Source organism: Zeugodacus cucurbitae, chromosome 5 (genome assembly GCF_028554725.1).
Source record: "Zeugodacus cucurbitae isolate PBARC_wt_2022May chromosome 5, idZeuCucr1.2, whole genome shotgun sequence".
Lineage (NCBI taxonomy): Eukaryota > Metazoa > Arthropoda > Insecta > Diptera > Tephritidae > Zeugodacus > Zeugodacus cucurbitae.
In genome coordinates, this window is record NC_071670.1 from 18,343,483 (window position 1) to 18,370,122 (window position 26,640).

A 26,640-nucleotide genomic window follows, 5' to 3' on the forward strand; every position below is an offset into this window, starting at 1 on the left:
ATTAGTAATTGTTTACTTAAAAACGTCCAAATGGTTTATTTCTTTTACATTTCCGCAACTCATTCACCAACGGATAGATTTCGACAAAAATTTTCGATTTTGCGGATTCAATGATTTCGTAATTAGCGACATCAATTAGCCGCGGAATGTATTTATACGAGTCGGTAAGTGAGTTCAATGTGATCGTAAATTTTATTTTCGATACGGATTCAAGGATTCCGACGTAAAATCCGAATCGAACCATTTTTCGATCGAAACGGATTCAATTAGGCCCATTGTTTAATTTTTTTAATTCTAACGTTTAGTGCAGGGAATAACGGTTGAAAGTGCTGAACTCTAGGAAATTACGCGTTACCGGAATTGACCCGGATTTTATCTGACCAAGCGCTGTTATTTCGACGGTCATACCCGGTTTGGATCACTAAGTTTTAGGTTTAGTTTTTAACTGATTGGATAGTTTCCCTATAGGGATGTGAGTAATGATTAAGACTGTTGGAAACAAAATCAAGTTAAAATTACTTTATTTGCGCATATTATGACGTATAAAAACACAGTATATATTTTTCATTATCTCTAATTAAAATCTACATATATAAGTTGTAAGTATATAACGCCCTTTATCGCGTAGCGAGTCTCTTATTCTGGTGTACCGAAATAATCAAATTAATTGTATTGCTTATATGTATATATATAGTATAACAATATTTTTTGTTAAAGCCAATGTCTTTAATTTTTTACATATTTTCACACAACCAAACTTGTTTGTGACGTCTTTTAAATAATTAATTTTAAAATTTAAATGTACAATTATGAACGCTATTACTACACATACTTATCTAAATATGATAATATAACTGTATATATTAAATTTACTTTTGATTTTGGCGAATTTCAGGTTAGGTTTAGTAAATACATATGTATGTAAATATACACACTCGACATCATACTGCATTCAACACTTATTAAATTTTATAAATTTGTGTAAAACTACTGTTAACTTATTTGTCACGTAAATATATAGCCGCAATTGATAAAATACGGCTGTCTTCACAGCGCCTAATATATTAAGTGCTGCTTCTACGTTTCTCCTCATTCTTTACGATATTATCTAGCACATTTTCCAAATTTTGTGTTGCTGCTGCTAATTCAGTATTATCACTAAAAGAGTCCTCGACAATTTCCTTGACTTTATGCAATAGGAGCTTGAAATTAATCATGTCAGTGTCACGCAAATCAACAATTTCAAATTCTTCATCAATTTCGGTTTCACTAGCTTTTGTGCTATTTTCTTGCACAGTTTCCACGCCACAATCTGTGTTTGTTGTGTGCGGTATAGGCATTAACGCCGAAGATCTACGCTGATTAAACCACGTACTCACGTCGTTGACTGAAGCATCCGATTTGTTTGCTTCCAAATAACTGCGATTCAAGTCGGCGCCATTAACTGTGGAAAGAGTGGCATTAAAAGTTAATACTTATAATATTAATATATATATGTATAATTTTTTCTAATAGTAAATTTGCTTACTCGAATGCGTTAGAGTGCTGCCCATAACGCTAAAGTTGTCCACAGCCGCGGCTATGTTTTGCGTATGCGCTTTGTCAGAATGGGAACGATTCGGTGTGCTCGACGTGGGATATGAGCTCAACGACTTTGATATTTGCTGGAAAATTATTATTACACACATTTATTTGGAAGTTATAGAAGAAAGTGAAAAACGTTTTTTCTTACCGAAAACCTTCGCATTTCATTAATGATTCCAATCAGAAAGTGTTGATGCGATTGCAGAAAATCTGAAATTTCCTCATTCGTTGCAGTTTTGACGAATTTAATTTGTTTTTCAAGTTTACTGAAATAACAAAAAATGAATTGCTTTTATGTATTATTTATTGCATACTAGTTATTTAAAATTCGTCAAATAGTTTGGAAGCTAATGAGCATAAAAACATAGAAAGTAAAATTTTAATGCAAATCTATAGGTGTATACTTACGAGTTCTGGTGCAAGAGCCTATCGATAATAGATTGCAGATGCTCCGACACATTTGAAGCAGTTGAAGCGCTAGTAGAGAGTCCAGCTATCGAAGCTAAACATATAGAAAAAAAAACAGTTTTAAAGTAAATAATTAAGGCAGTCGTGCTCGGCAGCATTCCACATAACTATTACGGGAATGTCTAATGTCGCTACAACGACAACATTATGTGGTCTAGATGGTTTCAAAAACATATTGTAAATATATGTATATATGTTAAATAAACTGTTAATAATTACTTTCAATCGCATCCGTTTTGACCTCAATAACTGTGGTCATTGTATCGCTATTTGCCGTATGGTCCGGTGCTATGATTTCCAGTTCCGTTTCATCAACACTGGTAGATTCATCTGTATTGCAAAACCCTTTCGATTCTTCATTGCTTTCTTTCTTCATTTGGAAAAAATTGCAAATTGAAGCAAAGAAATGTGCTATACGCTTGGGCTGTTCATCCTAGGCATAAAAAAATATATTATCTATAAAAAGATATTTATTAAAATAAATAACTATTGTGCCTTACCTCTTTGAACACTTCGGTCATGCGGTGTTTTGCCTCATGTTTACCTTTTACGTAACCCTTTGCGAAACAGCAGAAGCAAAGGGACAAATCGTGGCATGTTCTGCATTTGAAACGTATACCAATGATTTGTGTGTTGCAAGCAGCACAATTTTTATTATGTATAATTTTTTCAGTATCTTGCATACGTTTGATTAAATTTATAAGGTTTGCAAAAATGCTAAACCGTGTGCGATTATCACTCCATACATTTTTGAATTGAAGCTCAGTTAATCCATACGCATTGTGCGACTACAAATTACAAACAAATTAATTTTTTCATATTAATTACAAACAACAATTTTATTTGCATCTTACCTTTGCAAAACATTGTTCCATTATCAGGGTTTTATTTTGTGCACCATAAGAAATTTCCTCCCCAATATAGCTGAAAGTTTTCGTCAAAATATTCACTAAATACTCAAAGTTTTTCTTTGAAACACACTTTGTTTTGGGGTCATGAAGCAATTTATAGAATTCCTCGCTCCAATCTAGTAAACCAATATGTTTGCAAAGTAACAAAAGCATAACTTTTATTTCCAAAACTGAAATGGAATGACGTCGATTCCTGAAAACGGAATTAAATAACTATATATATGTAATAAAAAATACACTATGTACTTACGGATCAAATAAATTCCAAAAGAATGTCGCCAACACACTTGTTGCAGTCTCTATACGATATGTTGCGGATTTATTGAAATGTCCTAATGTTTCACAAGCATAGTAGAGATCATGTATAAATGTAGTCAACAGAAACGGCGGTACCATAAAATTGGCGTCTACATCAAGTATATTATATCGACCCATTAACGCTTGCACAAGTTTGTATGGTATATTTGAAGCTAACGAACACAGAATTGTTATTAAGCTATGTACAATATAATTGAACAAACTTACTGAACAAAAGATTTTGGAGGCTTATAATTTTAGAGGCGCAGCGATAAACGGTGTATTTGTAAGCGGCATGCTCCTCCTGCACGAATGTCATAATTCCTGAAATTTTTGTACAATCACAAGGACCACTTCGCTTTTGGTCTTTGGAACGTCCACTCAGTAAATCGTTTACCATTTGCGGCTGCACAAATAAAACTGCAGCGTCCATATTTGTAAATATCTGTACTATTATATTTCAATAAATTTTATAATCCAATTGAATTATTTTCACCGCGGTTAGTGGACGGTTTGAACTTGTCAAAATTTAAATATTTATATTGAAAATGTTGGCAACAATGCAACAGGTTCAATTTGAAAGTTGCCACAATATTAGTATTTATTTTATTTAAATGCATATTGTGCATCCTGTGTGCTATCGTTATTGAGTCCGAAAAAAAATTTAAACAAAATATTAACTAGACAAATTAAGAAAAATGTTCAATATTGTTTAAATATGGCCATTAGGGGTAGTCTATTTTTGTAACACCTACTTTACATGCCATAACACGATGAGGAATAGTAAAAAAATGATAACTGCGTTTTTAGTTTTTCGATTTATTTCAAAAACTTCACGCAGAATTTAAATTGAAAAAATTCATATGTTTTATGCGAAGAAGAAGAAGACAAATTTTGATTCAGAAGCAATAAGACTAATTTAAGTACAAGACAAATACATTTTTATAGTAAATATACGTTTTAGTTCATTATTTAATTCATTTTGATATTATTTGAGATAAACTTAAGATTTAAACTATATTCAGATTTACAAAAAGGGTAAATTTCCTGAATAACTTTGATGGCTCTTCAGCGCAAATATTAAATCTTTTTAAATTCAGAATGGCAGAATCTTCCTTTACCCAGTGTTTAAGAAAACACTTATGCGCAGTTTCGAATTGATTGGCGGATTTTTCCAATATTTCAAAATTGGCTGCATATGAATTGGCAATTGGCAAAAGTTGTATTCTATGTTCCGGTATTAGTATTAAAATCGCTCATATAGCTCTAGAATTCCATCGAACGTTGCTGAGCGCTGGTAAAACTCTAAATTTTATGTATGGGAACTTCTTGTTTACTTCATAATATTTAAAATATTGCCCTAGTTCATATAAAAATTGCATGTCATCACGCCATTTAATAGATCTTAAGATCAACTTTTCTTCGTTTTGTTTGTAGTTATTACCGTTATCTATTTTTGTTATTTGCAAAAATACGACGAATAACGGAAGAGGAGCAAAACAAAACAGACACAAAGAAAAGAACATAATCTCATATGGTGTTTTTTCTTGGCATATGTATGAAATTTTCATACGAATTTTCAATTTAAATTCTGCGTGAAGTTTTTGAAATAAATCGAAAAACTAAAAACGCAGTTATCATTTTTTTACTATTCCTCATCGTGTTATGCCATGTAAATTTTTTTTGTCAAAAAAAATTCAAAAAGTTATACCCCTAATGGCCAAGCACGTCACTGCTACTATCTAACATACCAGAAGCAGAACGGACCCGGATTTTTATGCGGCCAAGGACTGTCAAATCAGCATTTCTCAAAATTATTTTTGAAACAAAAACAACAAATGCAAATTCCATAAGCACATATTAATACACTTTCAAACAATGAGGGATTTTATAAAGAATCCTTTTCTATAGAAATATCCAAAATAAATAATAAAACATCTTTATTAAATGTAAAGGGGCTCTACAAGATTTATTTATCCTTAAAGGACACCCCAATTTATTAATACATTATCTTTAATGTTTAGGTTCTACAAAATAATATGATGGTTGCTTATTATTATGAACGACTAGAGCACCTTATATCTGCCTTTATTAAAAACGTGATGCGCTGAACTTAACTTCAGTAGTTCTTCCTTGATAAGACGTGTTATTTCGCGTTTTGCCTTTTGAACTGCCAATTCACTACAGCTTTCGATGGCCAAGTATAACTTACGCTCACCTTCAGGTGGATTTTTACCTGGTGGTACATAAGTACCACGTACGGTCAGCCCTGCTTCGGAATATTCCGATATTTGCGCTAATGCTTCTTTGGATGTGACCTTCCAACGAGCTTGTTGAGGAAAATCATTAATTTCCAGCTCTTCTTCATACTTTGTGAATGAATTAGGTTGATTTGGTAGCAACGGATTTGCACCATCTTCATCGTCCTTTGGCTGATAATTCAATTTGTTATTTAATTTAGCAGCTAATTGTTCGACTACGGAACGTGCCGTTATCATTGGTTGTCCTGTGTTGCCGCCCTTTAGTATAGTTTCCGCGGACACCTGTGGTTTGCCGTCTGTCATTAAATTCTTTGTTGTACTTATCTTCGAGGCGAGACGTTTAGCCAATTCTAACTTATCTGAACCAGAAATGGCAACTGTAACGTTGCTTACAGTAGAAGTAGTGGTACCTGTGGTTGCCGTCAATGTAACAGCTGGTGTTGGTACCGAAGTATCTTTGACTGTACGTTTCGCTGCGAATATTTGTTCAATTTGTTGATCAATATCCTGTTCAATATCTTCCTCATCATCGGAATCGGCCAGACCAAGTGCTGCTTTCTGTAACTTTTTACTTTCCTTGGCAGCGTTAGCTTCTTGTTCATCAAATTTGAAGCCTTTGCCACTGAAGCCACCACCAGTATGAACCTTTTTGCCTTCGGCTTCTTGTGCAGTTTTGTACTCAGTCCATAACTTTTGTAAATCTTCAGGAACTTTTGCTTCGGATAATTCAAGCGCACGTATGATATCACCACCATAACGCGCCTGTTCGGCGGTGAGGAAAGTCCAAGCGCAACCCTTTTTTCCGGCACGTCCGGTGCGTCCACATCTATACAAATAAATTTTATTATTAATACGTATTTGAATATTACATATATAATTCGTAATTTTCACCTGTGAACATAGTCCTCATAGTGATTTGGTACGTCATAGTTTACCACAAGTATCAAATCCTTCACATCCAAACCGCGTGCAGCCACAGATGTTGCAATTAACAAACGCACTTTTCCTGACTTAAAGTCAAGTATGGTAGAATCACGATCGAACTGATCAATGCCGCCGTGCAAACTCATACACGGATACGACGCCTTCATAAGATCTCTCAGTAATATATCGGCATTCTCTTGCTTATCCACAAACACAATTATACTACCATGTTCCTGGTATACACCGAGCAACTCGAGAAGCTTGAAGAATTTCGCCTCGTCCTCTAGTATAGCCACATTTTGTTCGACATCTTTACACACCACCGAACGTCCACCGACAATTACCTCAATGGGCTTTTTAAGTATGCGTCGCGCCAGTGCCTCCATTTGACGTGGGAATGTTGCGCTAAACATCACCGTTTGTCTATCCGGCCGCACATTATCGATGATGCGCATCACTTGCGGCTCAAAACCCATATCAAACATGCGATCAGCTTCGTCCAGCACAATGTACGTTACCCTACGTAAATTTGTGACACGTCCAGAATTAGCCGCCAGCATGTCGATCATGCGACCGGGTGTGCAGACAATGATCTCTGCGCCACGTTTCAATTCAGCTATCTGTTCGGATATGCCAGTGCCACCGTAGACGCAGACCGGCCGCAGTCCAATACTTTTCGAGAATTTGCGTATGTCCTTGCCGATTTGCATACAGAGCTCACGTGTGGGCGCCATGATAATAGCGATAGCTCCATCACCATCCTCTAATGGCGGCTGATCCAGTATATGCCTAAACATTGGTAAAATGAATGCGAGCGTTTTGCCACTGCCAGTTTTAGCAATACCTATTAAATCTCGTCCAGACATAATAGCCGGAATCGCCTGACATTGGATGGGTGTTGGTTTTTCAAACCCTAGTTTGCGCAAAATATCCATTTCTTTCTTGCTCACGCCACACTGTGCCCAGGTCTATGTAAAAGACAACCGAAACAAATTATATACATACATATGTGCTAATTATATACATATACCGTTAAAGAAAACAAATTATAATACAGTACGGTCATTTAAAACACTTAAATTACCATGAACAATATTTTGTATATACAAGTACATATATGTATGGGTACTAAACTCCTCATATTTCAGTCAACCAATGGCAAAAAGTCGCTTTTCGAATTTAACTGCATACAATTTAGACAAAGCAACAATGCAAAAATATCAATTTAAAACTTAATTTGTACGAGAAATTTATGTTCTGTGCATATATAAATATGTTTTGAATATTTTTACCTTAATTGGTTTAGGACAACCTTTGCCTTTTACTTGTATGCCCTCCAGATCGGCACGATATTTATCAACCTCTTGTTGTGTCATGCGCGACAACTCTGGTACTTCAACGTAAAAATTCTTACGAAATGGTGCATAATTTACGCCCGAATGATCGATTTTAGCTAATTCTTTTCGATGCTTGTTGGCTAAATTGGCGGCAGTGTCTTTAATGTCTTCCAGCTCCTCCTCACTGGAATATTCCAGACTATCCATGTTTTGTTCAATAAGCTCACCTTTATTTGGCTTTTCTGTGCTTTTTTTAGCTACACCCGTGAGAATGACAACGCCTTGCTGTTTTTTCGGTTGTGTCACAATGTGATTTACGTTTCGCACTTCTTTGTCAACTTCTTGCATATAAGCATCTAAGGGATCAATGTCATCATTTTCATCAATTTCACTTTTGTTTGCCTTCTCATCTTCATTATCGTCATCGTCAAGTTTGGATAGCTTTTTAATTTTAGGTTTCTCTTCATTTTCATCTTCGTCATCCTCTTGCAATTTTTTCAAACGTTGGAATTTTGGTGGCGGGGAATCCGGTTCTTTTTTGATATCAGTTACTGGAGCTGTTTGGTTTCCGTTATTATCTTCTTCTTCAGATTCATCTTCCAAACTCCATTTTTTAGTTGTGCTGGATGGTATTGGTATTGGCAGAGGTTTCAAATCTTTCTTATTAATTTCTAATTCTTTTAGTTTACGTTCCGCCCGCCAACGTTCAATGCGTTCTCTTCGTTTTATCATCTCTTGCTCAAGACGGCGTTGTTCCTCTTCTTTGTCGAGCTCTTCCTCTGAAGAACTACTGGGATCTTCAACGACTGTTTTTACAATGGGTTGTACAGTACTACGCCTACTTTCCATATCCACTTCTCGATCCTGATCTCGTTCCCGTTCCCGATCACGGTCGCGGTCGCGCTCGCGTTCACGTTCCCGGTCTCGACCACGATCTCTATCTCTTTCCCGCTCCCTTTCCCGTTCACGTTGCTCTCGATCCCGTTCACGTTCTCGATCTCTATCTCGTTCACGTTCTCTTGCGTTATCCCTGTCACGATCTATGAATCTCCTGATCATGCAATAAAATTAGTATTATTATCATAATTTGGCTGTAATATATTACTTACGATTTCTCTCGTTCATAATCTTTAGGAATTGATTTTGACCTAGAACGCTTTCGGCGTTTATCCTCACGTCTACTACGCTCAATATCTCGTTCTCTGTCTTTTTTGCGTTCATCACGACCTCTACCGTTACCATTGTCGTTTCGGAAAGATTTACTTTCTTTTGGAGATCTTGATCTGCTTCTAGAATACCGGCGTTTTTCACGCTCCCTTTCCTTATCTCGTTCTCGGTCACGGTCTCGTTCACGTTCGCGGTCGCGTTCCCTATCACGATCTCTCCTGAAATATTACTTTAAATTTTCTTTCAATTTTGACATAGAAAGTTACTCACCCCGAATAGGATTTGGACATTGTGATGAAAAAACACTATGGTTTACTTTCAACTAGTTGACTTTTCGGCAGTTAGTATTTCCCGGCAAAAACCAAATTATAATAGCAACTTTGGTTTCAATGTAATCAATTACTTCACTGCTTTGTATCTAATCTGCATGTGTCCGTATTTCTCATTTTTAGTAATTAGTTTTCCCAAAAAAAGTATAAACGTATAAAAACAATTTTAACAAACCAACAGCAGAATACCACGATATATTGCCTTCACTCAAGTGACAGTTTATTGTGAATTGCAGATAGCGGTGTGCCAGGAATGTACATTTTGGGAGTTCCGAAAACCAGCGTTGTATCTACTTGTTACTAACCAATAGAACTTAATATTCAAATTAAAATAACATAAAAAAATTTGGATACAATTATATTTAAAGTATTGCATTACTTTATAAAGCAAGTTTAGTAAACAAAAATTATATGTAAATATAATAACATATGTTGAAATTATTTTGTTAGTGACTATGGGAAACTGTGTTGAGTACCGAACCCATAATATTTTGTGTTAACCACTTAATTAACAGCCAATTTGTATTTAATAAACAACAAATTTAACATTATTTATAAAATAAAAATTCAAAATGAAAATGGCATCACATTTTGCATTAAAGTGGCTTGGCAGCTCTGTCTATCTATGAGATGCATCTGCAACACTGGAAATCAGCTTTTGTATTTCTGTCAGAGTGTGTGTGTGCCAAAATCTTAAAACCCGACCGACAAATTCCGGAAAGAAAACACAAAAATAAAGCGAAATACTTAAAACTTTAAATTTAGCAGCAGCAGCCTTGGTTTGTAAGTTAAATGTGTGTTTTCTTGTTACAGAACGGACTTTTAGACTCATTGCCGGCGGTGCTTGATGGTAGAAATTGACCGAGTGAGTGACGTTGATGTGATAGATTTCGAATGTACGGGCAGTGTAAGAGGAGAAAAGTAATAAAAGATTACTTGGAGGGGGCGGTAGTGAAGATTATAGTTTCAAACGAATATAGATGGGGAGCAAGTTAAAGCATTGCATTTATAAAAAGTGAAACATATTCCACTTTCAATTAGAAACTTTATTATCATCTCATATATTTTTTACCAACAAGACTTCATGTTTATATGATCTGCCTATTAATGTCCTATTAGAGTGACGTACAAAAGTATAAGGTGTTGGCCGCTACTTAAGAAAGCAATATTCTGTTTTTTCAATCTCGTTTTTATTGCTCTTTGTCGAAGAAAAACTCATGTGTCAGTCAATGATATAACTTATTTATCCTTAAAAACAAATCGTTGGAAATCAATCAATAAGCTTGAGTTTAAAATAATATTAAACGAATTAGTAGTTTATATGTATGTAATCTTATGCTGTATTATACATTTTGTGAGTTCTCTAAAACACCCCGATTGGTCGGTGTATATCCTTGACTATTGTTTTAGTTAACTTGATAAACGTGTGCGCTTATATATGAACATATAAATAAAATATGTCACTGCGCTTATTCACATTAAAACCCCTAAAAGGCTTCAAATTAGAATGAGCATTGATAGTATGTAAACTGCAACTAGGTGCGACTAACTTCCAATTCGATTAACTATACGGCAATGTGCAAAACAACACCATTATAGTCAGTTCCATTTTTTCGCTATATATGCATTTGCACCGCAAATATTTAAGTATATACTTATGCATGTTCTTCACATGTTCTTTATATTAATAACATTCTATATTTTCGTAGGTTAAAGTCTCTACTGGTATATAATAAAATACCAGGTTTTTGAAGATATGGACAGCAGTGGAGCTGTTGGCAGACGTCGATGCAATTCACGCATAAATGCTGAAGATCAAGCATTGGATCAAATAGCAAAAGAAGTGAGTACATTTACTAGACTAACAAAGTAGTGCATAATTCGTGGCACTGCTTCACCACATTAAAATAACAAGTAAGAATCTAATTAGATCATATTGAATTCATGTATTCTTAATCAAACAACCTGCCTGATACTGTCTAAATATTTCGGAACACCGCTTAGCTGCAGAGCTGCTGAGAGTTACATGAGTGTTTGAGATATTTAAGAATTAATACTTGTTTTTATAAATGTAACAACAGAAAATAGGATGACTGAAATTAAAAAAAATTCAATTGATTACGAAGCACATGGTATTTTATTATGTGAATATATGGCAGCTGATCGAAATTTTTTAATAGTCGTCATTTGCTGCATTTACTTTCCAGATTTCTAATTTCTAAGATGTCTTAAAGAAACGGAGTCATATTTATATCCGACAAAGGACACTATAATAAATAGGTCTGATGTTTTAATGTAAAAAGAAGTATCAAATTAAATCGAAGGTCACGTTGAATTCAATTATAATCGCTTTTAATATAAAATTACACCAGGACAATAGAGCAAGTAAACCTTTACATATCATTATCCTCCCCAGTCACAAACTATGGTTTGAACCGTTGTATGTATACTGATCACTGCAGATTAAGGTGTCACATGCTCTAAATGGAGACTTTGGGGAAATTAGATTATTGTCCGATCTGAAACTTTGTTTCGGTGCACCGAGTCATTTACTCCTGGATTGCTTAAAATTACAAGAAGCAGGAGTTAGGTTATCATAACCATGTATACGCTGAGAAAGTATGTCACTTCTATCAGTACAAGAGCGTTGTTAAAGAGGCAAACAGAGTACACCTTATCTGTAATGAACAACCGTTCCCACAAAAATCGGTTCTACGTAACCGGAACGCTCTAGGATTTTTATCGACCAAGCACTGTCAAATCTGCACCACGGAAGTGACAATAAAGCCAAAACCATTTTTATCGGTGGGACCACACGATATCAGGACGACATAATAGACCAAAAGTCACAGTGGATACCTCCACAACTTCTACATCTAAAGCTAAACAACAGATTTCAGCACATACATAGTCATGCTTAATACAGTTTAATCCAACATACCGCTCAATTATTGTCATATTAAATAATGAATTAGATAAAAATAAAGTAAATATTAACAGTACATTTAGCATTACAACTAGTACTCAGAGCAAGCTTCTTCGTTAGCTTCTTCTACTACAGAATAATGATTTGTATTAGATACTAATATTTCCATATATTAATTAATTCTTCTTCAAGCGACAATCATATACATAGGTGATCATTGATACGTATTTTAGTACAAAAAACACATTTTAAATACCGTTTCTTAAATTCGAATAATTTTTTATATAATATAGACATTTGTTTGCATTTGTATTTTTTTTATTCTGTATTTTATTAGATATTTTATAAATTAGATATTTTGCGATGGTTAACTGAATTGAATTTATTTTTAATTCAGCAAAAAATGAACTGCCAGTTATGCTCGAAACTGTTTAATTTTTTGCTTGTCTTTTAATGTCTCCACAAATGTTTAAGCATTTTCTTGATACTTAACTGAAGGCAACTGCAACAAAGACAGTTAGGCATTAAACGTTAGATCTCTTGAGTAATTTTCATATCTGTCTAACATACAACCATATAAAATAAATATGTGAGTATATAACTGTGGGTACGCACTAAAATTATACAGGTATACGGATTGTACAAAATTGCTTGTCTGACTATTAGTGTAGTTCCAAATGTTGTGGATTTATTTGCTTGTTTTAAAGAAATTGTTATTTTGACTTGAAATTTCATTTTTATATTATTTTATTCGATTTGTTATATCTTCAAACTACAAAATTTTATAATTAAAATCTGCAATAGGTTTTAATTATCTTCAATTCATGATATACAATAAAAGTCATATATAGGGGTTTCATCTTGAACAACTATATAGGATTGAAATCGTCGTTTTTATATAATTGTAATTAATATGAAAAATCTTTTAATTATTACATTTTCTGGAGATCTGCAATTCTGATCATGCATGCAAAGACACCATTCGTTCTGATCCACCCTAATGATCATATCAACATTCTTACAAACATGCATATGAAACTGAAGTTACTCAGCACTCCACTCCACTCCACTTCGCTATTTGCCACTCTTTTTACCTTTGACGCTCTTTTACGTTCTCTCTTCCTCGCTAGCAATATCGGTGATTCAACCCAAGCAATCGATCAACCCAACAAACGAATGCAATGCTCTTTTCTCAAACCTTATATTTCATTCAATTATAATTTTTACCAATTTCAAAACTTCGGCTTCACATCCAACTTGCTTTGCCATTTGCCGTTTTGGATATCGTTGTTGTCACCGATATTTGTTTAAGTTTGAGCTTTAACGCTAATCCCCGTCCACATATCACTTCTACGCGCTGGAAGTTCGCACTCTCTAGCGAGCCAATCAAGCGACTCTTCAGTCAGTTTCTAGACGTTCGTGCAATGAGTACGTACATGCGGTTAGTCTTCGTATAAATAATCGTAAAAGAATCAACAAACATTTACTTATCACATTCCAAGTGGCAAAAAATTAATAAAAAAATGGAAAAGTTGAGCGAAAAGAACGTAAAAACTTTTTGTGGTTTTTGTGATAAATTTTAAAATATTATATAAGTCGGGGCTATACAGCTGTATTTGACAACAACAGTAACTAATTCAGCCAGTTCGGCGCGCAAGCTGGCAAGATATACCAAAAATACAAAAACAAAAGTTAAATAATAAAAAAATTAGCTCAAGGGTTAACCAGTTTCAATGTGTTAAGAAGCTTATTTAAAAACGTATTAGATGTGTTAGTAAAAACAAAAAATAAAAAAATAAAGGAAATTGTCACAATATGTCAGATGCTCTAAACAATAACGACCTGTCCCGTGTTGGTGATTGTACGAAAAATTATGATAAATGCATTGCCACAGATTCTTCTAATAAGGAGACACAACAAAACAACAACGATTGTGAATTAAATAAAAAGTACACAACAAGTATTAGTACGAATAGTAATGATGAACTCATCGAGGAGGGATTCGACTATTGCGAAGCCGACCTGTTAGACGAGTTAAACGCTAGCGACGGCGACGCCGACGACGATGACGGCGGCATAGCAAACGACGACGTTGACGACAATGTCGAAAGAAATGCGAACATTCAAAAATATAACACTCATCATCTTCCCAACACACAAGTTGCGGACAAGAAGGGTGAAGTTGGAGAACGTGCAAATATTACCGGTACATTTTCTCTTAATGACCAAATAAGCGACACACATGCTCATGACATTAACACAAGATCGTCGAATGTTGCGAGCGTCGTCGACAGTGATTGTGTGCCAATTGTGAGCACTGATAATGCGCCAACCAATGCAAGTGATAAGCAAAAACTTACACCGACTAACTTAGTGTTGAGTGCCGACAACGACGATCCAACTGCGCGAGTAGATGGCGTTGATTCATACTGTCCCATAACACCACGCCGTATTGTTGATGTTGAAGCAGAGCCTAATCCATTGTTAAAATGTAGTTCCACAGCACGCATAGAAAGCAATAATGAAAATGTTGTTGATGATGCCGCAGTTGTTGGCAATAACAATGATCATGGTGATGAAGGTTATTATTATTCTGATGAGCCCGAAGATGAATTAATTGTACAGTTCCTGGGAGAAGCCAATCGTATTGTAAGCAAATATTTGCATTGATTAGTGCACACACATTCTTGTGATTACTCATTTAGGGTAAGACTTTCTTGTTGTGTGCACACAAATTGTATTATTAATTTCGTCAACATTGAAGGTTATGTGTAGAACACAAAAATATCTGTTGGTAGTTTGTTTAGATGACAGCTAGTCTCACAGTTTAGAAGATATTCTTGAATTATTGTTTTTTCCATATATTTTTTTTGCCGAATACCATCTTTTATATTATTAAATAATTAAATTTTTTGATCAAAAACAAAAACATAATCAAAAACTTTACGAATTTTATAAAAATTCCTATTTAAAAGGTTTTACATTTTTTCATCCCTCAATTTTTTTTTTTCAAATTAGGTATTAATAGCACATTCATTTAGAATGTAATTATATAACAGTATTAATTCATCGCTCTATACAATATGTATACAATTCACGCACTTTTTAATTCTTATATACAAACCTCGTACATTTGTATGAGTACATACAAGTAAATGCTGATTAGCTATATTTATTGTGGTTTAAGCTGCTCCAATGAGGAGCGATGATTTTTCTTAATTTTTATAGTAGCTTGTAATGTAAATTTGTTTTTTTAAATTAAATGAGGCAATATGAGCATTTTGGAAGAGCGATTTAAGTTTTCGATTCGCTTTTAAAAAGTTAAGTATTATTTATTCAAATCAACGGTTACTGCTTCGTTTTCATTTAATGTTGAATATAAATGGGAACCACATTGATTTATTTAAATTCTTATTTTTACCATGCCCAAAGTTTAGAAAATCTTGTAATGATTTTTCTATCATTTAACACCTAAATCTGGATATGAATAACTCTTGCTTGTGCTTTGTGTGCTTTTTAAGTTTAGGGATATTAAAGATTTGTCAAGAAATTATATTATATGATCAAAATGAAAATTCGAGTATTTATTTCGTATCAAATAAACGCTTAAAAACTTGTGGAATTGCCCATTTCATTTTTTTCTCCTTTTCCTAATTCTCGACGCGTCATGTATTGTTTAACAACCGTTTACACTTCACAGCTTAGTAATGTGTTAATTTTAATTATGAAAATGTTGTTTATAAATTGGAGAAACCAGCGAACGTGTTAAAATTTCAATTTCATAACACAATTTTCAAGTAGTTAATTATCGTTGTAACCTCAAAGGTAACAGTTCTTAGCTGCATTCAAATTCGGGACTGTTATGGTTACGTAGACCCGTCTGTCGTAGGAATCAAGAATCTCCGAAGTCGTAACTAGAACGCGCAAGACACCATGTTAGCCAGCAATAAAAAGTGATCTTAACTATTGACTTTAAATCTTTTTGGACGTTAAACTTTTTTGTATGCGAATTCAAATCATCAGCAATTGAAATGGAATAATTGTATGTGATTCATTAGATCCACATATGCTGCTATATGACAAATTATTTTAAGCTATATGTTAGATTTACTTATTAACGTTCATGGTTGTCTATATATTTACATATGTAGATTTGTATATACATATGTATTCTGTGTATATCAACTGTTCATGATTGCTTCTTGATTATGCCTTTATTACGAAAGTCAACAGACAATTTTCAAGCTATAATATTCAAAACTTCGTCGTTTGTTTTTTCTCCAACATTTTCGACAAATTGTTAAGCTAGTGATGACGTAATCTTCAAGTGAGTGCGTTTGCTTAACGTATCGCCATCGTTGAATTGTATAAACATACAAACAAATGTATATATGTACATATATATGTACATGTCCGTGCTTTAATTGAAAAAGGTGCAAATAAATAGTTGTCGCAATGCATTTACAGTAAATACATTTAGTATAAAACTTGATAAATATCTACTTAAGACTTCAATATGAAACGAAATGTATATATACATACATATGTATATAAATGTATAGAAATAACTTGCATTTTACGTAGTATACTTTTTTTAAATAATCTAGCATTCATTTAACGGATGCGATAAGGCGCCAATCTTGTAGTGACTCACAGCTATTGCAATATTTTTTTTCAGAGTGTTAAATTTGTATCGATTTATTACATTTTCTGTTTAAACAAAGAAAGTAAATCTTAAGCTATTTTATTTATGTATTTATGTATACTTTCTAATAAGTTCGCAATAAATTGCCAACATGCCCATACCTGAAATTAATTGTCTACAAATTTCGATTTTATTAGTCAAAATAGTTCCATCGTGAGCGTGTCAAGATTTATAGTGATAATCAAACTATTTCATATGATTACGATTACTGCAGTACGATTTGACTTTTGCTTTAATGGGTTAGGTGGGTTTCAGAAGGTATTTTAAAATTTTTTTGTTATACAATCATATATGTATTTCATTTAAACAATTCAGCATATCAAAGATAGGTATTTAAATAGTATTGGTACCTCATCTCCTATGATGTGTCCGAATCAAAGCTCTTGTCATTATTGGTTGATCTAAAATCAATAAACCAAAAATATTACGATAGTAAATGGATAAATCTAGTTAATGAATGAAGGAAAATATTAAAATTTGTATTTTTGACAGAATTTTAACCAAAAACTCGCTTATCAAATTTTCGGTATATATTGGCTACAAAATAATAGTTGCTATAAAAATACAAAAAAATCCTTCGTTCATTAACTAGATAATAATATTTTAAAGATGTGTGCAAAATTTGAACGAAATGGTGTTCACCGACTTGAAAAATTGAGCATTGAGATAAACGCGTTTAAAACTTTACATTCATACATACGGGCGAAACTTGTAAAGGGTATATCTCTTAAAATATTCGGATTTATTTGATATTTTTGGATAATATTTTAAACATATAATTCTATTTAATTAGATAAAACTTTTAAATTTTCAATTAAAATTTTCATTTTTGAAACCCACCTAACCACTTAAATAAAAAAGATTAAATTAAAGAAAAAACTCAATTTTTTTTCTCAAAATTGAAACCTGCTTAATTTAAGGATTTTTATGATTGTCGTTTAGTGGTCACTTAGCAGTTTCGTATTTTGTTTCTATCTAATCTTTTTGTGTCTTTATTTAGCTTTGAAAGTGTGTGTAATTAAAATTTCTATTTCTGTCAATTGGTCCTCAAATTTCAATTATTTTTTTGCCGTAGATTTGATATTTAAAGAGAATATTGAGAAGTTTAGAAGGGAGTAAAGTTGAAACATTTTCTATTTAAAAGAGTTGATGTTTGATATTCCCCTGCTCAGTCTAGTGTTGGGATTACATACAGTGGTGGCGTTATAGTTAGAAACTATTTGAAATTAAAAATAATAAACAAGTAACAAAATAACTTGAATGTTATGAAGACATAAAATGCGGTCCCCAGGGCCCCGCTTCTAATTATAATCTCACCACTGTAAACTCATTTAAATCACATAATTTCATTTAAAATTACACATTTAACTCAGCATATCTCATTAGAGAAATCCAAATAATTTTTATTCATATTTATAATCTTCACATTTATTTTACAGGCCGAGGCCCGTTTGGCTGCTCGCCGACAAGCGCGCGCTGAAGCACGTGAAATACGAATGCGAGAGTTGGAACGCCAACAAAAGGAGCAAGAGCAAAATGCAGATCGTGTTTTTGACATGCACACCTCGAGCGGCATCGACCCGTTATCGCGGTCACGGCTCGCAACCGGCGTCGGCAGCTCACCACTGGGCGCAGTGCTCAACAGCACACGAGCCAACTCAATGTCATCACGACGCAGCAGTGAAGATTCACTGGAAGAAGAAGGGCGCAGTCTGCGCGATATACGACATGAGCTCAAGGTGAGTGTACGAAACTAAGCAAATGTGTGGTGAAATTTAAGAAATGTTTTGTCTATTCAAATGCAGGACGTCGAGGAGAGATTTCGTAAGGCCATGATAGCCAATGCACAGTTGGATAACGAACGAGCTTCGCAAACGTATCAAATACAACTGTTGAAGGATAAACTAGAAGAGGTGGAGGAATCTTATGCCCAGCTACAACGTGAATTTAAGGATAAGTCACGTGATTGCAATGCGCTAAAAAGGAATCTGGATAAATTAAGTGAAGAACTTAAATTGGTGCAAGGTCAACTAACTGAACGGGATAAACTAATCGCCGATCAGGGCTTAGTTATTGTGGCCGTAGAGAATGAAGAGGGTACCGATGCAAAACGTGCTCTAGTCAGTGTGGAAAATGCTCAGCTGTTAGGTTCAGTGCAAGGCTCATTAGGTTTGTAACATTATTATTCATTGTACATCTATGTATTTTCAAAATCTATATTTACATGCATTTATGCTACCAGATGTGCGACTGAAAAAGTTCAGCGAGGAGAAACAACAACTTTTAGCAGAAGTGCAAAAGCTGCAGGAGACATTAGAAAATTACAAGAGCCAAGGCAAGGGGCGTTCCAATTCGCTTAACGGACCATCAGGTTCTGACGAGGACTATGAAGCGCAAAGTAAATAACAAAGCTCTGTTTATATTATTAAAGTTGTTAAATATATTTATTTTTTTATGTTTAGGAGAGGCGAATAAAATAATATCGGACTACAAGTATAAACTGCAAAAGGCTGAACAAGAAATCGCCAGTTTACAAGCGAGCTTGGCACGTTCAGAAACGCAAGTTATACGTTATAAAAGCACAGCGGAAGCGGCAGAAAAGGCTGAAGCTGAACTCAAAATCGAACGGAGAAAGCTACAAAGAGAAGTAAGAACACATTTACAAAATTTTATGTTCTCCAATAGTTTTATATTAATATATCTATTAAAATACATATTTTTCTAATTTAATTTAGGAATTATTAGTTATACATTTTTGGGATGAATGTCATTGCCAATAGATATGAGTAAATTGTTTTTATAGTTAACAAAAGCCAAAACCTAAGTGCTTTAAACTAAACATAAAAAAATAATTCATTACAAACCAATATAGCTTACGGTACAGTTATACATTTCATAATATATATGTATATACATGTACTTTGTTCTCCCAGTTTCCTAATTAATAAAAGTTCTAACTGTAGCATGCCGAAAGCTGCGTACCCAAAAGAGTTTTTCAAGTGCAGTAGAATCCTGATTATAGGGATCAAATAAAACTAAAGGGATTCCTGATAATTGAATATCCGGATAATCAATTTTAAAGCAAATTAAACAATATTTTAATTTAAACAAATTGTTTTTTTGTAATGGGTTTTACATGCATCGTTTAGATAATACGATATATATAATATATATATATAAATTAAAATATTGGTTGAAAATAACTTGTGATTGAACTTTGATTCACATATTTTCATTACGGCCTAGTCGCTGATGCATTTCAATTGTAACAACTGTAATCCGGGATTCGATTCATCCTCTCTTTAAACCATTTAAAAGCAACATCTAGAGCTTCAAAATCGTCTGCGTGAGATGGTACTTGACATACATCTCCAGTTTTAGTCTCTTCATTATCTTCTCTCATTATCTCTGTTCAAATACTCAATGATTTCTTCGCCAGAATAAACAGTTTTAAATTTTAAAATAGCAAATAGAGCCGAGAGGAATGCCTTCGGATAATCGGAATTCTACTGTAGTATATTTTAGACCAAAACTCTCACTTCACCTTTCATTAAGTGTTGGAATGTTATTATTAAAAAAGAAAGAAATAATAAAAATCAAAATTTTTTGCCCTCTCGAGGAAACTATCAAAGAAAGACAATATATATTTGTCAATCACTTTTAAAGTTAATACAATTAATTATATATAATAATTATAATTCACAATTGACAATGTAACCTTTTTAGAAGTTTTATTAAAAATGTTATATTGTCCTACTTCATAACTCTCTTATATGAAAGTGAAAAAAATCGAAATTTTTCATTTATTATTAAAATTATAAAATTCTGCTTTAAAATACATAAGCAACTATTAAAGTTCAGTAAAGGTCAAGAATTACTCGTGAATTAGTTTATGTTTTATTATTTTTTTATTTATTCTAACAATTTTTTATTATTCTAAATATAATAAATTGTTACTTGTCATTTGTTTATTTGTTAATTTCGAATAAGTTTGCAAGCATATGATTTACATGTCTTCTGATTTGTCTAAATAAAATATAGTTAAATAATATACATAACATATATCCGTTTGTAGGCAGAATTCACCTAATACGAATTCATTTAAATTAAGTTCCTTTGATTTGTGTTAATTTTTGATAACAATGCATTTTCTGTTATAAGTTATGTACTTGACTAACCTCAAAGTGTTGCATATTTATTAAATTATTTTATATAATGTGGAATTATTGACAAAAACTAAATTGCAATTCTCTGTAGAATCGCGAGGCCATGGAACGTATGGAGGAATTGGAAACTTCAAATAATCACCTGCTGAAGCGCCTAGACAAACTAAAGAATGCTAAAAGCGCATTGCTTAAGGATCTCTGACCGAAATCAATACATGCCACAACGACCAGAAACACTTACAGCATAGATAAATGCAAACATAATGGCGAAACTTGCGAAATTTGTGAACCATAAACCAGCTTACATACATTGACTTAGTGACGTCATTATACAAACATACGAACACAGACACCTTATTCAGCAGCTAAAATTAACCATGTGTCGGGGAATGTGTGCTTAAATCGAAAATGCGTAAATGAGAGTGTTAATGACACGTGCGATTTGAACCAAATCGTTGATTGTCACTTAGCATTGCAACATGGATAGTCAGAAAATTTAAAAACAATTACATACTTACATATGTCGCCTAAAAGTAACAGCATAATCAATTTAATATTTATTAACATACATAAATAGAAGTTAAGTGCATAAAGCATACAATATTTACCCCGTAGTATGTAAGTATGTATGTATGTACATTTACATACATATTTATTAGGAGCATACTGTCAGTAGTTAATAACAAGGCAAAATGTAAAAAGTTCTTAAGTTTGCTAAAATATAATACTAACTAATATTGAATATCACAATTTAAAACAAAATAATATAAAACACAACAACATTGTATGCCATTATGACAACAACAAAAACATGACAACTGAACTAATACAAATAAATTGCCTGCGCATAGATATTCTAAATCGATGGACTTACGCATAAATGTGCATAAAGACGTATATAAATACACATACGAGAATTATACGGGCATAAATTATGTTGCTTAAAATTTCAAAATTTACACGGAAAAGGAAAAAATATCAAACTGAAATACACAATCGGTTTAACTATAAAGGCGTATAAATGCATATTTCTGTACAAATGCATTGTAAATGTGCCGGGGGGACGCATAAACAACTTATTTAAATTTTTTAATGTGTTTTAGAAATTATATTTTATTTTGTTTTACCATTATGAATAACCATATCTGTGGACTTAGATACCTACTTCGACCACTTTAGTCATTTTGAGATATAATTTAAATTCAACTCAAACAAGCAAGCAGAAATTAATTAGCCACAACAAATATTGTTATGGTTTTCTTAAAAGGAACTTAAGTGAAATATTTGTTTCTGTGATTAAAAAAATAACCACAAGATTTTTCGAATGAAACCTTTTTATTATTGTTTTTATATAATTTAATTAAAAGCAGTTAACTATTTGGTTTTAAAAAACTTTTCGCAAAGTATATATAAAAAATTAACGTTAATAGGCTGGTGGTCATTATTGTTCGCAAATTCGATTAGTAGTACACGAGTTTTGCACATCTGTATACATGCTCTTCATGTATTTGCATTTGTATAATAATTAAAATAATATAATATGTTTTCATTAACAACGTTAAAGCCATGATCAGTAAATTTAATACACGCTTTGTTTACTAATAATTTTCGTTAACTTTTAGTTAAGTATGATTCTTAATTGCGAAATTCAGTTGTGTCTTCAACTACATACATATTTATTTTTATCAGTTAAAGTTGTCTGTTGACAACAAAAAATAATTCAAAAATTTGTGAAAAAAATTAAGACTAAAAATATAAAATTTAGAGTACTTAAATTTCGTATATTACAAAAGTGAAATAATACTAGTATAATTAGTTTTTGAGAAGTCGTTTCAAAATAAAAGTAAAAAAAAAAAATAAATAATAAAATGTTAAAAAACATCTTGCCAAGCGTAAATATTTACATAGACACGACATCAGACACATAAGAGCCCGGCTACTCCATTTACTTTTATTACAAATACACTGCACATTGTTAATAAATTGATATTGATTATGCTTCGTCCACATTTAAAGAGATGTGCATAAAGGCATAAAGAGATTAATTAATATGGTTCTACGTAATTTAATTGGAAATTTGTAAAAAAAAAGTTACTAAAATATTATTTAATTAAAAAATAAACTAATTTTAATACACATCTTCAAAATCATTGTTAATTTATTTTCAAATAGCGTTTTGTAGGTAAGTATTTTTATTAATGTGCAACTATGCTACAAATTTCTAATAACGTACTTAATCACCAAGGATTTTACTTTGCTGTAACAACATAGTAGTAAAAACGCTCGAAATTATAAATTCAAACGATGTCTTACTACTCCGGATTTCCGCACACCACATACCAAGCCCTCACGTGGCTAACGTGGCTTCCGCATGTGATCTACATTACTAACGCCATAAATACCCGATAGAACTATTATAGCATCGCTTAACTTGTCGACAGGACTAAAAATCAAGCATAGTGGAATTTCAAATTGGAATTCACAAACTTTAAGGAAATGTCAAATTGAACTTTCTTCCTTAACGATACTTATTTCTTTTATCATCCTAAAGGGTGGAATAAAAGTCATTTTACAGTGGGTGGTAGTGCGGAGAAATTACGTAATGTAGGGGCAGCCAATGAGAATTCAGAGAAACGGTGTCATTCAGCGAAGGATAATGCGAGTACTGTGGTACCTACCACCATTCTTCATCTATAGCCGAAAGAAAAGTAACACTATTTGACTTCCCTGCAGCCAAGATTAATAGTCAATTCCTTAAAGTCAATAAATAAATTATTTATTTATAATTTAATATATAAAAATGTATCTAAAGCTTTCCTATAATTTTAAAAGAACTGATGGAATTGGTCACATTGTTTGACTTGGCAAAAGATTTTCTCCACCTTATTTTTTGTTCTTATTTTAATATTTCGATTAATATATAGCAAAAACATTGTGGAGGTTTCTTATATCAAACGAATAGATTGCTCAAAATGGAAGAAGCTGAAATGTATGTATCTATTTTTCTTTAATTTTTTTTTTGTAATACGTATTAGATTTATAAAATTGTAAAAACGAAAAATATAAAAATACAAAAGTAACAGATGGTTAATTATCTATGTAAATGCAATTTTATATAATTATAGATATTATTATTATATTTAGAAAGATTAATTAAAAGCAAATAAACATATTTTATTAAACATCGTATTTAAATGCAAGTTTAGACATTTACAGATTCAAATACAAATTAAAAAATGAATTGTTTTAGAAGGTGGCTATCGGCTTTGATTTTTACGTAGCTGGCAATACTTTAAAAGCTTACGCAGAAAACATTTCAACTAGCTGTCCTGCTCCAACAAACGTAAAGTTTTAATGGGTTGGAAAATACCAGCGCAGCAATTTGCAAAACTTGGTGGATGAATTCGAATGCCCTTCAAGTGACATTGGGGATAGCCGGTATGCTATTTCTCTGGCATTGCTTTGCAACGGGTGAATTACAGTTCTCAGTTGTTTCTCTGCTGGTGAATTGAACGGTAGTTCTTTTCATAACTTATCCAATTGAAGTCAATAAGCCAAGTGAAAAAAAGTGAAGATGTCCAAAATCGGTATTAACGGATTCGGTCGCATCGGTCGTCTGGTACTACGTGCCGCTGTCGAGAAAGGTGCCCAAGTTGTTGCCGTCAACGATCCCTTCATCGATGTAAACTACATGGTTTACTTGTTCAAATTCGATTCGACCCATGGTCGTTTCAAGGGCACCGTTGCCGCTGATAACGGAGCTCTGGTTGTCAATGGCCAGAAAATCGTTGTCTTCAGCGAACGCGATCCAGCCAACATCAACTGGGCTAGCGCTGGTGCTGACTACGTTGTAGAATCGACTGGTGTCTTCACCACAATCGACAAGGCTTCTGCTCACTTCAAGGGTGGTGCCAAGAAGGTCATTATTTCGGCACCATCTGCCGATGCACCAATGTTCGTTTGCGGTGTCAACTTGGACGCCTACAGCCCTGACATGAAGGTCGTATCTAATGCCTCTTGCACCACCAACTGTTTGGCACCTTTGGCTAAAGTTATCAACGACAACTTCGGTATTGTAGAAGGTTTGATGACCACAGTACATGCTACTACTGCCACCCAAAAGACCGTTGATGGTCCCTCCGGCAAACTGTGGCGTGATGGACGTGGTGCTGCCCAGAACATCATTCCCGCTTCAACTGGTGCCGCTAAGGCCGTTGGCAAGGTTATCCCTGAATTGAACGGCAAGCTGACTGGTATGGCTTTCCGTGTGCCAACACCAAATGTCTCTGTTGTTGACTTGACTGTACGTCTCAGCAAGCCAGCTACTTATGACCAAATCAAGCAAAAGGTTAAAGAAGCTTCAGAAGGCCCAATGAAGGGAATCTTGGACTACACCGATGAAGAGGTAGTATCTACCGATTTCGTCAGTGACACACACTCGTCAGTTTTCGACGCTAAGGCTGGTATTCCCCTGAATGATCAATTCGTGAAGTTGATCTCATGGTACGATAACGAATTCGGCTACTCCAACCGTGTCATCGATCTGATCAAATACATGCAAAGCAAGGACTAAAGTGGATACGAGAACAATGTAAAACAGAAGTATTGCAGCTTTTATGGGTTTAAAAAACGTATACATACAATAGATGAACAGCATTTAATCCCGATAAGCGAGTTAAAATCCTCATTGCTTCTGTACAAAATGAAAATAAATTAGTATGAATATGTTTACAACTAATTATCAGATAATCCAACTGAAATTAATTTATCTCTAATAAATGACATGTTAAGTAAAAAGAACCAAATATGATTTTTTTCCTTCGAAAATTGTGAAACATACAAATGAAAAATAGAGGGGACAGGACTAAAAGCGAGCATTATAACAAATATCAAAGATAATGTTACATTTAACACATATTGTTCGGCTTATATTATTTTAGCACGTAGTTGATATTATGTAATGCATTGGCTATAAAATCATATATATTTATGGTATGCGCACATACATACATATGTATGTAGCAGAGGAAGTAAACGAGATAGTATAGAGAAAAGTAGTGAACCTATAGAGAGCGATTCATTGTAGCAGCAATAAAGCTCTTGAAATTGTATTTTGGCGAGAGAAATTCTGCATATAAAAGGAACAAGTATATGGATTAGAATTATAGAGAGAAAGTTGTGTCGCAACAAATGTGAAGTTATTATTCATTTGTATCTTGAATCTGTAGATTGTTATAATTGCAAATTTACTGCTTTCTAAAGCTATATTAAAATATTTGTATGTGCAAATTATATGATGATATGTTGTAATTCTTGTTATATATAAAATAATATAAATGTTACAATTGAAATATTAAAACTTCTGTTGTTTTTACTTAAATAATGGTCAAAGATTGCAATGAAGCTTTGTTGGTAAGCAAATAAGTACATATGTACAAGGAATACTTGTCTATGCACAAAAATGTGTTCCAGGCGGACGTGAAAATGTGCAGGTATAGGTCAATCGTTGGTTTCATTGGTTACAAAGCTCAAAAATTTAGCTTATCTCCAAAATAAAAAATAACA

General features: G+C 33.3%; 4 protein-coding genes across 9 annotated transcripts; 2 read left to right on the plus strand and 2 right to left on the minus strand.

Moving 5' to 3' along the window:
* Nucleotides 1–504: 504 nt before the first annotated feature.
* On the minus strand, nt 505–3,804 carry LOC105218936 (dystrophin). The gene is made up of 9 exons (XM_011194816.3): nt 3,489–3,804; nt 3,214–3,433; nt 2,907–3,156; nt 2,553–2,840; nt 2,272–2,485; nt 1,993–2,086; nt 1,733–1,850; nt 1,529–1,664; nt 505–1,444 (listed from the first exon to the last, which is right to left on the minus strand). The coding sequence occupies exons 1-9, from the start codon at nt 3,691–3,693 to the stop codon at nt 1,065–1,067; spliced, it is 1,905 nt and encodes a 634-aa protein (XP_011193118.2). The 5' UTR covers nt 3,694–3,804; the 3' UTR covers nt 505–1,064.
* A 1,395-nt stretch (nt 3,805–5,199) lies between these two features.
* LOC105218937 (probable ATP-dependent RNA helicase DDX46) lies at nt 5,200–9,507 on the minus strand. The gene is made up of 5 exons (XM_011194817.3): nt 9,220–9,507; nt 8,892–9,167; nt 7,738–8,833; nt 6,413–7,413; nt 5,200–6,347 (listed from the first exon to the last, which is right to left on the minus strand). Exons 1-5 carry the CDS (start codon nt 9,237–9,239, stop codon nt 5,327–5,329), a joined length of 3,414 nt encoding a protein of 1,137 aa, XP_011193119.2. The 5' UTR covers nt 9,240–9,507; the 3' UTR covers nt 5,200–5,326.
* A 397-nt stretch (nt 9,508–9,904) lies between these two features.
* On the plus strand, nt 9,905–24,749 carry LOC105218938 (leucine-rich repeat flightless-interacting protein 2). Of its 6 annotated transcripts, none has more exons than XM_011194819.3 (7): nt 9,905–10,061; nt 10,988–11,121; nt 18,349–18,648; nt 18,715–19,078; nt 19,152–19,307; nt 19,372–19,556; nt 21,167–24,749. In XM_011194819.3, the coding sequence occupies exons 2-7, from the start codon at nt 11,035–11,037 to the stop codon at nt 21,275–21,277; spliced, it is 1,203 nt and encodes a 400-aa protein (XP_011193121.1). In that variant the 5' UTR covers nt 9,905–10,061; nt 10,988–11,034; the 3' UTR covers nt 21,278–24,749. The 6 variants fall into 6 exon arrangements, with proteins under 6 accessions (XP_011193121.1, XP_011193122.1, XP_054088192.1 ...); XM_011194820.3 differs by having other exon boundaries at nt 10,010–10,143; XM_054232217.1 differs by lacking the exons at nt 9,905–10,061; nt 10,988–11,121; nt 21,167–24,749 and adding exons at nt 13,188–14,853; nt 19,645–21,159.
* LOC105218940 (glyceraldehyde-3-phosphate dehydrogenase) lies at nt 24,643–26,074 on the plus strand. Its single transcript, XM_011194821.3, has one exon. It carries the CDS (start codon nt 24,650–24,652, stop codon nt 25,646–25,648), a length of 999 nt encoding a protein of 332 aa, XP_011193123.1. The 5' UTR covers nt 24,643–24,649; the 3' UTR covers nt 25,649–26,074.
* Nucleotides 26,075–26,640: the final 566 nt, after the last annotated feature.

Coding starts and splice junctions, on each gene's coding strand:
- LOC105218937 (XM_011194817.3), bottom strand. CDS start 9,239: ATGTCCAAATCCTATTCGGG. Junction 9,168..9,219: donor ATGTCCAAATCCTATTCGGG/GTGAGTAACTTT, acceptor GTAATATTTCAG/GAGAGATCGTGATAGGGAAC. Junction 7,414..7,737: donor GTTGTCCTAAACCAATTAAG/GTAAAAATATTC, acceptor TCTTTTACATAG/ACCTGGGCACAGTGTGGCGT.
- LOC105218940 (XM_011194821.3), top strand. CDS start 24,650: ATGTCCAAAATCGGTATTAACGGATTCGGTCGCATCGGTCGTCTGGTA.
- LOC105218936 (XM_011194816.3), bottom strand. CDS start 3,693: ATGGACGCTGCAGTTTTATTTGTGCAGCCGCAAATGGTAAACGATTTA. Junction 3,157..3,213: donor TTTTGGAATTTATTTGATCC/GTAAGTACATAG, acceptor TTCCGTTTTCAG/GAATCGACGTCATTCCATTT. Junction 2,087..2,271: donor CAAAACGGATGCGATTGAAA/GTAATTATTAAC, acceptor CTATATGTTTAG/CTTCGATAGCTGGACTCTCT.
- LOC105218938 (XM_011194818.3), top strand. CDS start 14,020: ATGTCAGATGCTCTAAACAATAACGACCTGTCCCGTGTTGGTGATTGT. Junction 19,308..19,371: donor CGAGGACTATGAAGCGCAAA/GTAAATAACAAA, acceptor TTTTATGTTTAG/GAGAGGCGAATAAAATAATA. Junction 19,557..21,166: donor GGAGAAAGCTACAAAGAGAA/GTAAGAACACAT, acceptor AATTCTCTGTAG/AATCGCGAGGCCATGGAACG.